The following is a 16,565-nucleotide window of genomic DNA, read 5'->3' as shown; positions in this document are numbered from 1 at the left end:
ACACACTGACTCTCACTGGGGTACGGGTCCCACACACACTGACTCTCACTGGGGTACGGGTCCCACACACACTGACTCTCTCTGGGGTATGGGTTCCACACACACTGACTCTCACTGGGGTACGGGTCCCACACACACTGACTCTCACTGGGGTACGGGTTCCACACACACTGACTCTCACTGGGGTACGGGTCCCACACACACTGACTCTCACTGGGGTTAGGGTTCCACACACACTGACTCTCACTGGGGTACGGGTTCCACACACACTGACTCTCACTGGGGTACGGGTCACACACACACTGCCTCTCACTGGGGTACGGGTCCCACACACACTGACTCTCACTGGGGTACGGGTTCCACACACACTGTCTCTCACTGGGGTACGGGCCCCACACACACTGACTCTCACTGGGGTACGGGTTCCACACACACTGACTCTCACTGGCGTACGGGTTCAACACACACTGACTCTCACTGGGGTACGGGCTCCACACACACTGACTCTCACTGGGGTACGGGTCCCACACACACTGACTCTCACTGGGGAACGGGTCCCACACACACTGACTCTCACTGGGGTACGGGTCCCACACACACTGACTCTCACTGGGGTACGGGTCCCACACACACTGACTCTCACTGGGGTACGGGTCCCACACACACTGACTCTCACTGGGATACGGGTCCCACACACACTGACTCTCACTGGGGTACGGGTCCCACACACATTGACTCTCACTGGGGTACGGGTCCCACACACACTGACTCTCACTGGGGTAAGGGTCCCACACACACTGACTCTCACTGGGGTACGGGTCCCACACATACTGACTCTGACTGGGCTACGGGTCCCACACACACTGACTCTCACTGGGGTACGGGTCCCACACACACTGACTCTCACTGGGGTACGGGTCCCACACACACTGACTCTCACTGGGGTACGGTTCCCACACACACTGACTCTCACTGGAGTACGGGTCCCACACACACTGACTCTCACTGGGGTACGGGTCCCACACACACTGACTCTCACTGGGGTACGGGTTCCACACACACTGACTCTCACTGGGGTACGGGTCCCACACACACTGACTCTCACTGGGGTACGGGTCCCACACACACTGACTCTCACTGAGTCACGTGTCCCACACACACTGACTCTCACTGGGGTACGGGTTCCACACACACTGACTCTCACTGGGGAACGGGTTCCACACACACTGACTCTCACTGGGGTACGGGTCCCACACACACTGACTCTCACTGGGGTACGGGTCCCACACACACCGACTCTCACTGGGGTACGGGTCCCACACATAGTGACTCACTGGGATACGGGTTCCACACACACTGACTCTCACTGGGGTACGGGTCCCACACACACTGACTCTCACTGGGGTACGGGTCCCACACACACTGACTCTCACTGGGGTACGGGTCCCACACACATTGACTCTCACTGGGGTACGGGTTCCACACACACTGACTCTCACTGGGGTACGGGTCCCACACACATTGACTCTCACTGGGGTACGGGTCCCACACACACTGACTCCTACTGGGGTACGGTTTGCACACACACTGACTCTCACTGGGGTGCGGGTCCCACACACACTGACTCTCACTGGGGTACGGGTTCCACACACACTGACTCTCACTGGGGTACGGATCCCACACACACTGACTCTCACTGGGGTGCGGGTCCCACACACACTGACTCTCACTGGGGTACGGGTCCCACACACACTGACTCTCACTGGGGTACGGGTCCCACACACACTGACTCTCACTGGGGTGCGGGTCCCACACACACTGACTCTCACTGGGGTATGGGTTCCACACACACTGACTCTCACTGGGGTACGGGTCCCACACACACTGACTCTCACTGGGGTACGGGTCCCACACACACTGACTCTCACTCGGGTACAGGTCCCTCACACACTGACTCTCACTGGGGTACGGGTCCCACACACACTGACTCTCACTGGGGTACGGGTCCCACACACACTGACTCTCACTGGGGTACGGGTCCCACACACACTGACTCTCACTAGGGTACGGGTTCCACACACACTGACTCTCACTGGGGTACGGGTCCCACACACACTGACTCTCACTGGGGTACAGGTCCCTCACACACTGACTCTCACTGGGGTACGGGTCCCACACACACTGACTCTCACTGGGGTACGGGTCCCACACACACTGACTCTCACTGGGGTACGGGTCCCACACACACTGACTCTCACTGGGGTACGGGTCCCACACACACTGACTCTCTCTGGGGTATGGGTTCCACACACACTGACTCTCACTGGGGTACGGGTCCCACACACACTGACTCTCACTGGGGTACGGGTTCCACACACACTGACTCTCACTGGGGTACGGGTCCCACACACACTGACTCTCACTGGGGTTAGGGTTCCACACACACTGACTCTCACTGGGGTACGGGTGCCACACACACTGACTCTCACTGGGGTACGGGTCACACACACACTGCCTCTCACTGGGGTACGGGTCCCACACACACTGACTCTCACTGGGGTACGGGTTCCACACACACTGTCTCTCACTGGGGTACGGGCCCCACACACACTGACTCTCACTGGGGTACGGGTTCCACACACACTGACTCTCACTGGGGTACGGGCCCCACACACACTGACTCTCACTGGGGTACGGGTTCCACACACACAGACTCTCACTGGCGTACGGGTTCCACACACACTGACTCTCACTGGGGTACGGGCTCCACACACACTGACTCTCACTGGGGTACGGGTCCCACACACACTGACTCTCACTGGGGTATGGGTTCCACACACACTGACTCTCACTGGGGTACGGGTCCCACACACACTGACTCTCACTGGGGTACGGGTCCCACACACACTGACTCTCACTCGGGTACAGGTCCCTCACACACTGACTCTCACTGGGGTACGGGTCCCACACACACTGACTCTCACTGGGGTACGGGTCCCACACACACTGACTCTCACTGGGGTACGGGTCCCACACACACTGACTCACTAGGGTACGGGTTCCACACACACTGACTCTCACTGGGGTACGGGTCCCACACACACTGACTCTCACTGGGGTACAGGTCCCTCACACACTGACTCTCACTGGGGTACGGGTCCCACACACACTGACTCTCACTGGGGTACAGGTCCCACACACACTGACTCTCACTGGGGTACGGGTCCCACACACACTGACTCTCACTGGGGTACGGGTCCAACACACACTGACTCTCACTGGGGTATGGGTCCCACACACACTGACTCTCACTGGGGTACGGGTCCCACACACACTGACTCTCACTGGGGTACGGGTCCCACACACACTGACTCTCACTAGGGTACGGGTTCCACACACACTGACTCTCACTGGGGTACGGGTCCCACACACACTGACTCTCACTGGGGTACGGGTCCCACACACACTGACTCGCACTGGGGTACGGGTCCCAAACACACTGACTCTCACTGGGGTACGGGTCCCACACACACTGACTCTCTCTGGGGTATGGGTTCCACACACACTGACTCTCACTGGGGTACGGGTCCCACACACACTGACTCTCACTGGGGTACGGATTCCACACACACTGACTCTCACTGGGGTACGGGTCCCACACACACTGACTCTCACTGGGGTTAGGGTTCCACACACACTGACTCTCACTGGGGTACGGGTTCCACACACACTGACTCTCACTGGGGTACGGGTCACACACACACTGCCTCTCACTGGGGTACGGGTCCCACACACACTGACTCTCACTGGGGTACGGGTTCCACACACACTGTCTCTCACTGGGGTACGGGCCCCACACACACTGACTCTCACTGGGGTACGGGTTCCACACACACTGACTCTCACTGGCGTACGGGTTCCACACACACTGACTCTCACTGGGGTACGGGCTCCACACACACTGACTCTCACTGGGGTACGGGTCCCACACACACTGACTCTCACTGGGGAACGGGTCCCACACACACTGACTCTCACTGGGGTACGGGTCCCACACACACTGACTCTCACTGGGGTACGGGTCCCACACACACTAACTCTCACTGGGGTACGGGTCCCACACACACTGACTCTCACTGGGATACGGGTCCCACACACACTGACTCTCACTGGGGTACGGGTCCCACACACACTGACTCTCACTGGGGTACGGGTCCCACACACACTGACTCTCACTGGGGTACGGGTTCCACACACACTCACTCTCACTGGGGTACGGGCTCCACACACACTGACTCTCACTGGGGTACGGGACCCACACACACTGACTCTCACTGGGGTACGTGTCCCACACACACTGACTCTCACTGGGGTACGGGCCCCACACACACTGACCCTCACTGGGGTACGGGTCCCACACACACTGACTCTCACTGGGGTACGGGTCCCACACACACTGACTCTCACTGGGGTGCGGGTCCCACACACACTGACTCTCACTGGGGTACGGGTCCCACACACACTGACTCTCACTGGGGTACGGGTCCCACACACACTGACTCTCACTGGGGTGCGGGTCCCACACACACTGACTCTCACTGGGGTATGGGTTCCACACACACTGACTCTCACTGGGGTACGGGTCCCACACACACTGACTCTCACTGGGGTACGGGTCCCACACACACTGACTCTCACTCGGGTACAGGTCCCTCACACACTGACTCTCACTGGGGTACGGGTCCCACACACACTGACTCTCACTGGGGTACGGGTCCCACACACACTGACTCTCACTGGGGTACGGGTCCCACACACACTGACTCTCACTAGGGTACGGGTTCCACACACACTGACTCTCACTGGGGTACGGGTCCCACACACACTGACTCTCACTGGGGTACAGGTCCCTCACACACTGACTCTCACTGGGGTACGGGTCCCACACACACTGACTCTCACTGGGGTACGGGTCCCACACACACTGACTCTCACTGGGGTACGGGTCCCACACACACTGACTCTCACTGGGGTACGGGTCCCACACACACTGACTCTCTCTGGGGTATGGGTTCCACACACACTGACTCTCACTGGGGTACGGGTCCCACACACACTGACTCTCACTGGGGTACGGGTTCCACACACACTGACTCTCACTGGGGTACGGGTCCCACACACACTGACTCTCACTGGGGTTAGGGTTCCACACACACTGACTCTCACTGGGGTACGGGTTCCACACACACTGACTCTCACTGGGGTACGGGTCACACACACACTGCCTCTCACTGGGGTACGGGTCCCACACACACTGACTCTCACTGGGGTACGGGTTCCACACACACTGTCTCTCACTGGGGTACGGGCCCCACACACACTGACTCTCACTGGGGTACGGGTTCCACACACACTGACTCTCACTGGGGTACGGGCCCCACACACACTGACTCTCACTGGGGTACGGGTTCCACACACACAGACTCTCACTGGCGTACGGGTTCCACACACACTGACTCTCACTGGGGTACGGGCTCCACACACACTGACTCTCACTGGGGTACGGGTCCCACACACACTGACTCTCACTGGGGAACGGGTCCCACACACACTGACTCTCACTGGGGTACGGGTCCCACACACACTGACTCTCACTGGGGTACGGGTCCCACACACACTGACTCTCACTGGGGTACGGGTCCCACACACACTGACTCTCACTGGGATACGGGTCCCACACACACTGACTCTCACTGGGGTACGGGTCCCACACACACTGACTCTCACTGGGGTACGGGTCCCACACACACTGACTCTCACTGGGATACGGGTCCCACACACACTGACTCTCACTGGGGTACGGGTCCCACACACACTGACTCTCACTGGGGTACGGGTCCCACACACACTGACTCTCACTGGGGTACGGGTCCCACACTCACTGACTCTCACTGGGGTACGGGTCCCACACACACTGACTCTCACTGGGGTACGGGTCCCACACACACTGACTCTCACTGGGGTACGGGTCCCACACACACTGACTCTCACTGGGGTACGGGTCCCACACACACTGACTCTCACTGGGGTACGGGTCCCACACACACCGACTCTCACTGGGGTACGGGTCCCACACATAGTGACTCTCTGGGATACGGGTTCCACACACACTGACTCTCACTGGGGTACGGGTCCCACACACACTGACTCTCACTGGGGTACGGGTCCCACACACACTGACTCTCACTGGGGTACGGGTCCCACACACACTGACTCTCACTGGGGTACGGGTCCCACACACACTGACTCTCACTGGGGTACGGGTCCCACACACACTGACTCTCACTGGGGTACGGGTCCCACACACACTGACTCTCACTGGGGTACGGGTCCCACACACACTGACTCTCACTGGGGTACGGGTCCCACACACACTGACTCTCACTGGGGTACGGGTCCCACACACACTGACTCTCACTGGGGTACGGGTCCCACACACACTGACTCTCACTGGGGTACGGTTCCCACACACACTGACTCTCACTGGGGTACGGGTCCCACACACACTGACTCTCACTGGGGTACGGGTCCCACACACACTGACTCTCACTGGGGTACGGGTCCCACACACACTGACTCCTACTGGGGTACGGTTTGCACACACACTGACTCTCACTGGGGTGCGGGTCCCACACACACTGACTCTCACTGGGGTACGGGTTCCACACACACTGACTCTCACTGGGGTGCGGGTCCCACACACACTGACTCTCACTGGGGTACGGGTTCCACACACACTGACTCTCACTGGGGTACGGGTCCCACACACACTGACTCTCACTGGGGTGCGGGTCCCACACACACTGACTCTCACTGGGGTACGGGTCCCACACACACTGACTCTCACTGGGGTACGGGTCCCACACACACTGACTCTCACTGGGGTGCGGGTCCCACACACACTGACTCTCACTGGGGTATGGGTTCCACACACACTGACTCTCACTGGGGTACGGGTCCCACACACACTGACTCTCACTGGGGTACGGGTCCCACACACACTGACTCTCACTCGGGTACAGGTCCCTCACACACTGACTCTCACTGGGGTACGGGTCCCACACACACTGACTCTCACTGGGGTACGGGTCCCACACACACTGACTCTCACTGGGGTACGGGTCCCACACACACTGACTCACTAGGGTACGGGTTCCACACACACTGACTCTCACTGGGGTACGGGTCCCACACACACTGACTCTCACTGGGGTACAGGTCCCTCACACACTGACTCTCACTGGGGTACGGGTCCCACACACACTGACTCTCACTGGGGTACAGGTCCCACACACACTGACTCTCACTGGGGTACGGGTCCCACACACACTGACTCTCACTGGGGTACGGGTCCCACACACACTGACTCTCACTGGGGTATGGGTCCCACACACACTGACTCTCACTGGGGTACGGGTCCCACACACACTGACTCTCACTGGGGTACGGGTCCCACACACACTGACTCTCACTAGGGTACGGGTTCCACACACACTGACTCTCACTGGGGTACGGGTCCCACACACACTGACTCTCACTGGGGTACGGGTCCCACACACACTGACTCTCACTGGGGTACGGGTCCCAAACACACTGACTCTCACTGGGGTACGGGTCCCACACACACTGACTCTCTCTGGGGTATGGGTTCCACACACACTGACTCTCACTGGGGTACGGGTCCCACACACACTGACTCTCACTGGGGTACGGATTCCACACACACTGACTCTCACTGGGGTACGGGTCCCACACACACTGACTCTCACTGGGGTTAGGGTTCCACACACACTGACTCTCACTGGGGTACGGGTTCCACACACACTGACTCTCACTGGGGTACGGGTCACACACACACTGCCTCTCACTGGGGTACGGGTCCCACACACACTGACTCTCACTGGGGTACGGGTTCCACACACACTGTCTCTCACTGGGGTACGGGCCCCACACACACTGACTCTCACTGGGGTACGGGTTCCACACACACTGACTCTCACTGGCGTACGGGTTCCACACACACTGACTCTCACTGGGGTACGGGCTCCACACACACTGACTCTCACTGGGGTACGGGTCCCACACACACTGACTCTCACTGGGAAACGGGTCCCACACACACTGACTCTCACTGGGGTACGGGTCCCACACACACTGACTCTCACTGGGGTACGGGTCCCACACACACTAACTCTCACTGGGGTACGGGTCCCACACACACTGACTCTCACTGGGATACGGGTCCCACACACACTGACTCTCACTGGGGTACGGGTCCCACACACACTGACTCTCACTGGGGTATGGGTCCCACACACACTGACTCTCACTGGGGTACGGGTTCCACACACACTCACTCTCACTGGGGTACGGGCTCCACACACACTGACTCTCACTGGGGTACGGGACCCACACACACTGACTCTCACTGGGGTACGTGTCCCACACACACTGACTCTCACTGGGGTACGGGCCCCACACACACTGACCCTCACTGGGGTACGGGTCCCACACACACTGACTCTCACTGGGGTACGGGTCCCACACACACTGACTCTCACTGGGGTACGGGGCCCACACACACTGACACTCACTGGGATACGGGTCCCACACACACTGACCCTCACTGGGGTACGGGTCCCACACACACTGACTCTCACTGGGGAACGGGTCCCACACACACTGACTCTCACTGGGGTACGGGTCCCACACACACTGACTCTCACTGGGGTACGGGTCCCACACATAGTGACTCACTGGGATACGGGTTCCACACACACTGACTCTCACTGGGGTACGGGTCCCACACACACTGACTCTCACTGGGGTACGGGTCCCACACACACTGACTCTCACTGGGGTACGGGTCCCACACACACTGACTCTCACTGGGGTACGGGTCCCACACACACTGACTCTCACTGGGGTACGGGTCCCACACACACTGACTCTCACTGGGGTACGGGTCCCACACACACTGACTCTCACTGGGGTACGGGTCCCACACACACTGACTCTCACTGGGGTACGGGTCCCACACACACTGACTCTCACTGGGGTACGGGTCCCACACACACTGACTCTCACTGGGGTACGGGTCCCACACACACTGACTCTCACTGGGGTACGGGTCCCACACATACTGACTCTGACTGGGCTACGGGTCCCACACACACTGACTCTCACTGGGGTACGGGTCCCACACACACTGACTCTCACTGGGGTACGGGTCCCACACACACTGACTCTCACTGGGGTACGGTTCCCACACACACTGACTCTCACTGGGGTACGGGTCCCACACACACTGACTCTCACTGGGGTACGGGTCCCACACACACTGACTCTCACTGGGGTACGGGTTCCACACACACTGACTCTCACTGGGGTACGGGTCCCACACACACTGACTCTCACTGGGGTACGGGTCCCACACACACTGACTCTCACTGAGTCACGTGTCCCACACACACTGACTCTCACTGGGGTACGGGTTCCACACACACTGACTCTCACTGGGGAACGGGTTCCACACACACTGACTCTCACTGGGGTACGGGTCCCACACACACTGACTCTCACTGGGGTACGGGTCCCACACACACCGACTCTCACTGGGGTACGGGTCCCACACATAGTGACTCACTGGGATACGGGTTCCACACACACTGACTCTCACTGGGGTACGGGTCCCACACACACTGACTCTCACTGGGGTACGGGTCCCACACACACTGACTCTCACTGGGGTACGGGTCCCACACACACTGACTCTCACTGGGGTACGGGTTCCACACACACTGACTCTCACTGGGGTACGGGTCCCACACACACTGACTCTCACTGGGGTACGGGTCCCACACACACTGACTCCTACTGGGGTACGGTTTGCACACACACTGACTCTCACTGGGGTGCGGGTCCCACACACACTGACTCTCACTGGGGTACGGGTTCCACACACACTGACTCTCACTGGGGTACGGGTCCCACACACACTGACTCTCACTGGGGTGCGGGTCCCACACACACTGACTCTCACTGGGGTACGGGTCCCACACACACTGACTCTCACTGGGGTACGGGTCCCACACACACTGACTCTCACTGGGGTGCGGGTCCCACACACACTGACTCTCACTGGGGTATGGGTTCCACACACACTGACTCTCACTGGGGTACGGGTCCCACACACACTGACTCTCACTGGGGTACGGGTCCCACACACACTGACTCTCACTGGGGTACAGGTCCCTCACACACTGACTCTCACTGGGGTACGGGTCCCACACACACTGACTCTCACTGGGGTTAGGGTTCCACACACACTGACTCTCACTGGGGTACGGGTTCCACACACACTGACTCTCACTGGGGTACGGGTCACACACACACTGCCTCTCACTGGGGTACGGGTCCCACACACACTGACTCTCACTGGGGTACGGGTTCCACACACACTGTCTCTCACTGGGGTACGGGCCCCACACACACTGACTCTCACTGGGGTACGGGTTCCACACACACTGACTCTCACTGGCGTACGGGTTCCACACACACTGACTCTCACTGGGGTACGGGCTCCACACACACTGACTCTCACTGGGGTACGGGTCCCACACACACTGACTCTCACTGGGGAACGGGTCCCACACACACTGACTCTCACTGGGGTACGGGTCCCACACACACTGACTCTCACTGGGGTACGGGTCCCACACACACTGACTCTCACTGGGGTACGGGTCCCACACACACTGACTCTCACTGGGGTACGGGTCCCACACACACTGACTCTCACTGGGGTACGGGTCCCACACACACTGACTCTCACTGGGATACGGGTCCCACACACACTGACTCTCACTGGGGTACGGGTCCCACACACACTGACTCTCACTGGGGTACGGGTCCCACACACACTGACTCTCACTGGGATACGGGTCCCACACACACTGACTCTCACTGGGGTACGGGTCCCACACACACTGACTCTCACTGGGGTACGGGTCCCACACACACTGACTCTCACTGGGGTACGCGTCCCACACACACTGACTCTCACTGGGGTACGGGTCCCACACACACTGACTCTCACTGGGGTACGGGTCCCACACACACTGACTCTCACTGGGGTACGGGTCCCACACACACTGACTCTCACTGGGGTACGGGTCCCACACAAACTGACTCTCAATGGGGTACGGGTCCCACACACACCGACTCTCACTGGGGTACGGGTCCCACACATAGTGACTCACTGGGATACGGGTTCCACACACACTGACTCTCACTGGGGTACGGGTCCCACACACACTGACTCTCACTGGGGTACGGGTCCCACACACACTGACTCTCACTGGGGTACGGGTCCCACACACACTGACTCTCACTGGGGTACGGGTCCCACACACACTGACTCTCACTGGGGTACGGGTCCCACACACACTGACTCTCACTGGGGTACGGGTCCCACACACACTGACTCTCACTGGGGTACGGGTCCCACACACACTGACTCTCACTGGGGTACGGGTCCCACACACACTGACTCTCACTGGGGTACGGGGTCCCACACACACTGACTCTCACTGGGGTACGGGTCCCACACACACTGACTCTCACTGGGGTACGGGTCCCACACATACTGACTCTGACTGGGCTACGGGTCCCACACACACTGACTCTCACTGGGGTACGGGTCCCACACACACTGACTCTCACTGGGATACGGGTTCCACACACACTGACTCTCACTGGGGTACGGGTCCCACACATACTGACTCTGACTGGGCTACGGGTCCCACACACACTGACTCTCACTGGGGTACGGGTCCCACACACACTGACTCTCACTGGGGTACGGGTCCCACACACACTGACTCTCACTGGGGTACGGTTCCCACACACACTGACTCTCACTGGGGTACGGGTCCCACACACACTGACTCTCACTGGGGTACGGGTCCCACACACACTGACTCTCACTGGGGTACGGGTTCCACACACACTGACTCTCACTGGGGTACGGGTCCCACACACACTGACTCTCACTGGGGTACGGGTCCCACACACACTGACTCTCACTGAGTCACGTGTCCCACACACACTGACTCTCACTGGGGTACGGGTTCCACACACACTGACTCTCACTGGGGAACGGGTTCCACACACACTGACTCTCACTGGGGTACGGGTCCCACACACACTGACTCTCACTGGGGTACGGGTCCCACACATAGTGACTCACTGGGATACGGGTTCCACACACACTGACTCTCACTGGGGTACGGGTCCCACACACACTGACTCTCACTGGGGTACGGGTCCCACACACACTGACTCTCACTGGGGTAGGGTCCCACACACACTGACTCTCACTGGGGTACGGGTCCCACACACACTGACTCTCACTGGGGTACGGGTCCCACACACACTGACTCTCACTGGGGTACGGGTCCCATGCACACTGACTCTCACTGGGGTACGGGTTCCACACACACTGACTCTCACTGGGGTACGGGTCCCACACACACTGACTCTCACTGGGGTACGGGTCCCACACACACTGACTCTCACTGGGGTACGGGTCCCACACACACTGACTCTCACTGGGGTACGGGTCCCACACACACTGACTCTCACTGGGGTATGGGTCCCACACACACTGACTCTCACTGGGGTACGGGTCCCACACACACTGACTCTCACTGGGGTACGGGTCCCACACACACTGACTCTCACTGGGGTACGGGTCCCACACACACTGACTCTCACTGGAGTACGGGTCCCACACACACTGACTCTCACTGGGGTACGGGTCCCACACACACTGACTCTCACTGGGGTACGGGTCCCACACACACTGACTCTCACTGGGGTACGGGTCCCACACACACTGACTCTCACTGGAGTACGGGTCCCACACACACTGACTCTCACTGGGGTACGGGTCCCACACACACTGACTCTCACTGGGGTACGGGTCCCTCACACACTGACTCTCACTGGGGTACGGGTCCCACACACACTGACTCTTACTGGGGTACGGGATCCACACTCACTGACTCTCACTGGGGTACGGGTCCCACACACACTGAGTCTCACTGGGGAACGGGTTCCACACACACTGACTCTCACTGGGGTACGGGTCCCACACACACTGACTCTCACTGGGGTACGGGTCCCACACACACTGACTCTCACTGGGGAACGGGTCCCACACACACTGACTCTCACTGGGGTGCGGGTCCCACACACACTGACTCTCACTGGGGTACGGGTCCCACACACACTGACTCTCACTGGGGTACGGGTCCCACACACACTGACTCTCACTGGGGTACGGGTCCCACACACACTGACTCTCACTGGGCTATCGGTCCCACACACACTGACTCTCACTGGGGTACGGGTCCCACACACACTGACTCTCACTGGGGTACGGGTCCCACACACACTGACTCTCACTGGGGTACGAGTCCCACACACACTGACTCTCACTGGGGTACGGGTCCCACACACACTGACTCTCACTGGGGTACGGGTTCCACACACACTGACTCTCACTGGGGTACGGGTCCCACACACACTGACTCTCACTGGGGTACGGGTCCCACACACACTGACTCTCACTGGGGTACGGGTCCCACACACACTGACTCTCACTGGGGTACGGGTCCCACACACACTGACTCTCACTGGGGTACGGGTCCCACACACACTGACTCTCACTGGGGTACGGGTCCCACACACACTGACTCTCACTGGGGTACGGGTCCCACACACACTGACTCTCACTGGGGTACGAGTCCCACACACACTGACTCTCACTGGGGTACGGGTCCCACACACACTGACTCTCACTGGGGTACGGGTTCCACACACACTGACTCTCACTGGGGTACGGGTCCCACACACACACTGACTCTCACTGGGGTACGGGTCCCACACACACTGACTCTCACTGGGGTACGGGTTCCACACACACTGACTCTCACTGGGGTACGGGTCCCACACTCACTGACTCTCACTGGGGTACGGGTCCCACACACACTGACCCTCACTGGGATACGGGTCCCACACACATTGACTCTCACTGGGGTACGGGTCCCACACACACTGACTCTCACTGGGGTACGGGTCCCACACACACTGACTCTCACTGGGGTACGGGTCTCACACACACTGACTCTCACTGGGGTACGGGTCCCACACACACTGACTCTCACTGGGGTACGGGTCCCACACACACTGACTCTCACTGGGGTACGGGCCTGTAATACACTGGGTTGGGTGGAGCGAGTATGGTCTCTGTCAGTCTTCCTGATGTTTCCCATTAACCCCCACTAGGTCGCTGTGGTAAAATTAAAGAATTCTGAAAAAGTCTACGCGATGAAAATCCTGCACAAATGGGACATGTTGAAGAGAGCTGAGGTTAGTAAACGTGGCTGCCATTCGTGACAGGTCCGTACTGCACCTACCATAGGCCGAGGAAGAGGCAACATTTCCCCACCTTCAGCCTCAGGGTCCGGCACTGTTTCAGCAACACCGTGACATGGGGCCAGAACGATTTAATGTGGAGCCCCACCACACTCGAACACCTTTGCCTCGTCCTCCACCTCTCCTCGTTTGCTGATATTGTTTCTGATTGCTCTGTCACTCTCTCTCACACATTCTGCCACACTCTCACACTCTCGTCTCTCACACAGTGCTCACTCTCTCACACACCCTCTTTCGCTCTCTCTCATGCACGCCCACATGCGCTCCCTCAAGCACTCTCTCCCTCACGCACTCTCTCTCTTCATAGAATTTACAGTGCAGAAGGAGGCCATTCGGCCCATCGAGTCTGCACCGGCTCTTGGAAAGAGCACCCTACCCAAGGTCCACACCTCCACCCTATCCTCATAACCCAGTAACCCCACCCAACACTAAGGGCAATTTTGGACACTAAGGGCAATTTATCACGGCCAATCCACCTAACCTGCACATCTTTGGACTGTGGGAGGAAACCGGAGCACCCGGAGGAAACCCACGCACACACGGGGAGGATGTGCAGACTCCGCACAGGCAGTGACCCAAGCCGGGAATCGAACCCGGGACCCTGGAGCTGTGAAGCAATTGTGCTAACCACTGTGCTACCGTGCTGCCCCCTCTTATCCTGTCACACACGCACATACAGACACAGTCAAATGAAAATCACTTATTGTCACAAGTAGGCTTCAAATGAAGTTACTGTGAAAAGCCCCTAGTCGCCACATTCCGGCGCCTGTTCGGGGAGGCTGTTACGGGAATCGAACCGTGCTGCCTTGGTCTGCTTTCAAAGCCAGCGATTTAGCCCTGTGTGCTAAACCAGCCCCATTTTAGGATGTGGGAAAAAGCCTGGAATATCAAGTTGGCAGCAGGGAATCTGGGTAGCTGACGAGGCAGACATTCCCAGATTCCCTTTCCCTGGATGGATTAATGAGTGTTCCTGCTTCAATGGATATTCCCAGTTTTAACCATGGAGGTTGTTTTCCAGACGGCCTGCTTCCGGGAGGAGAGGGATATCCTGGTGAAGGGAGATAACCAATGGATCACAACGTTGCATTTCGCCTTCCAGGACGTGCAGTATCTGGTGAGTGAGTGTGAGAGACAGGCAACACTCAATCGGAGGAGGCTGAGGGAATACTTCCCTCAGTGGGGGGGGGTCTTTCACAAAGATGTCAGCTGGAATGGATTAGCACAATCCCTCTCTACTCTGAATCGTCACCACACTGTCAGAGGGTCAGTACTGAGGGAGTGCCGCACTGTCAGAGGGTCAGTACTGAGGGAGCGCCGCACTGTCAGAGGGTCAGTACTGAGGGAGCGCCGCACTGACAGAGGGTCAGTACTGAGGGAGTGCTGCACTGTCAGAGGCTCAGTACTGAGGGAGTGCTGCACTGTCAGATGGTCAGTACTGAGGGAGAACCGCACTGTCAGAGGGTCAGCACTGAGGGAGTGCTGCACTGTCAGAGGGTCAGTACTGAGGGAGTGCCGCACTGTCAGAGGGTCAGTACTGAGGGAGCGCCGCACTGACAGAGGGTCAGTACTGAGGGAGTGCTGCACTGTCAGAGGCTCAGTACTGAGGGAGTGCTGCACTGTCAGATGGTCAGTACTGAGGGAGAACCGCACTGTCAGAGGGTCAGCACTGAGGGAGTGCTGCACTGTCAGAGGGTCAGTACTGAGGGAGTGCCGCACTGTCAGAGGGTCAGTACTGAGGGAGTGCAGCACTGTCAGAGGGTCAGTACTGAGGGAGTGCCACACTGTCAGAGGGTCAGTGCTGAGGGAGTGCCGCACTGTCAGAGGGTCAGTACTGAGGGAGTGCTGCACTGTCAGAGGGTCAGTACTGAGGGAGCGCCGCACTGTCAGAGGGTCAGTACTGAGGGAGTGCCGCACTGTCAGAGGGTCAGTACAGAGGGAGTGCCGCACTGTCAGAGGGTCAGTACTGAGGGAGTGCCGTACTGTCAGAGGGTCAGTACTGAGGA

The 16,565-nt window shown here is 58.9% G+C and overlaps 1 protein-coding gene across 1 annotated transcript in view; it reads left to right on the top strand.

Moving 5' to 3' along the window:
* LOC140399913 (serine/threonine-protein kinase MRCK alpha-like) overlaps window positions 1-16,565 on the top strand; it is a 188,159-nt gene that overhangs the window by 62,830 nt on the left and 108,764 nt on the right. The window contains 2 exon segments of the mRNA XM_072489393.1: window positions 14,413-14,496; window positions 15,581-15,676. Of these exon segments, the coding sequence (XP_072345494.1) occupies window positions 14,413-14,496; window positions 15,581-15,676 (180 nt within the window).

This window comes from Scyliorhinus torazame, chromosome 24, assembly GCF_047496885.1.
Source record: "Scyliorhinus torazame isolate Kashiwa2021f chromosome 24, sScyTor2.1, whole genome shotgun sequence".
NCBI lineage: Eukaryota > Metazoa > Chordata > Chondrichthyes > Carcharhiniformes > Scyliorhinidae > Scyliorhinus > Scyliorhinus torazame.
The sequence above is the reverse complement of the archived record's forward strand: the minus strand, read 5'-3'. Positions and strand labels throughout refer to the sequence as shown.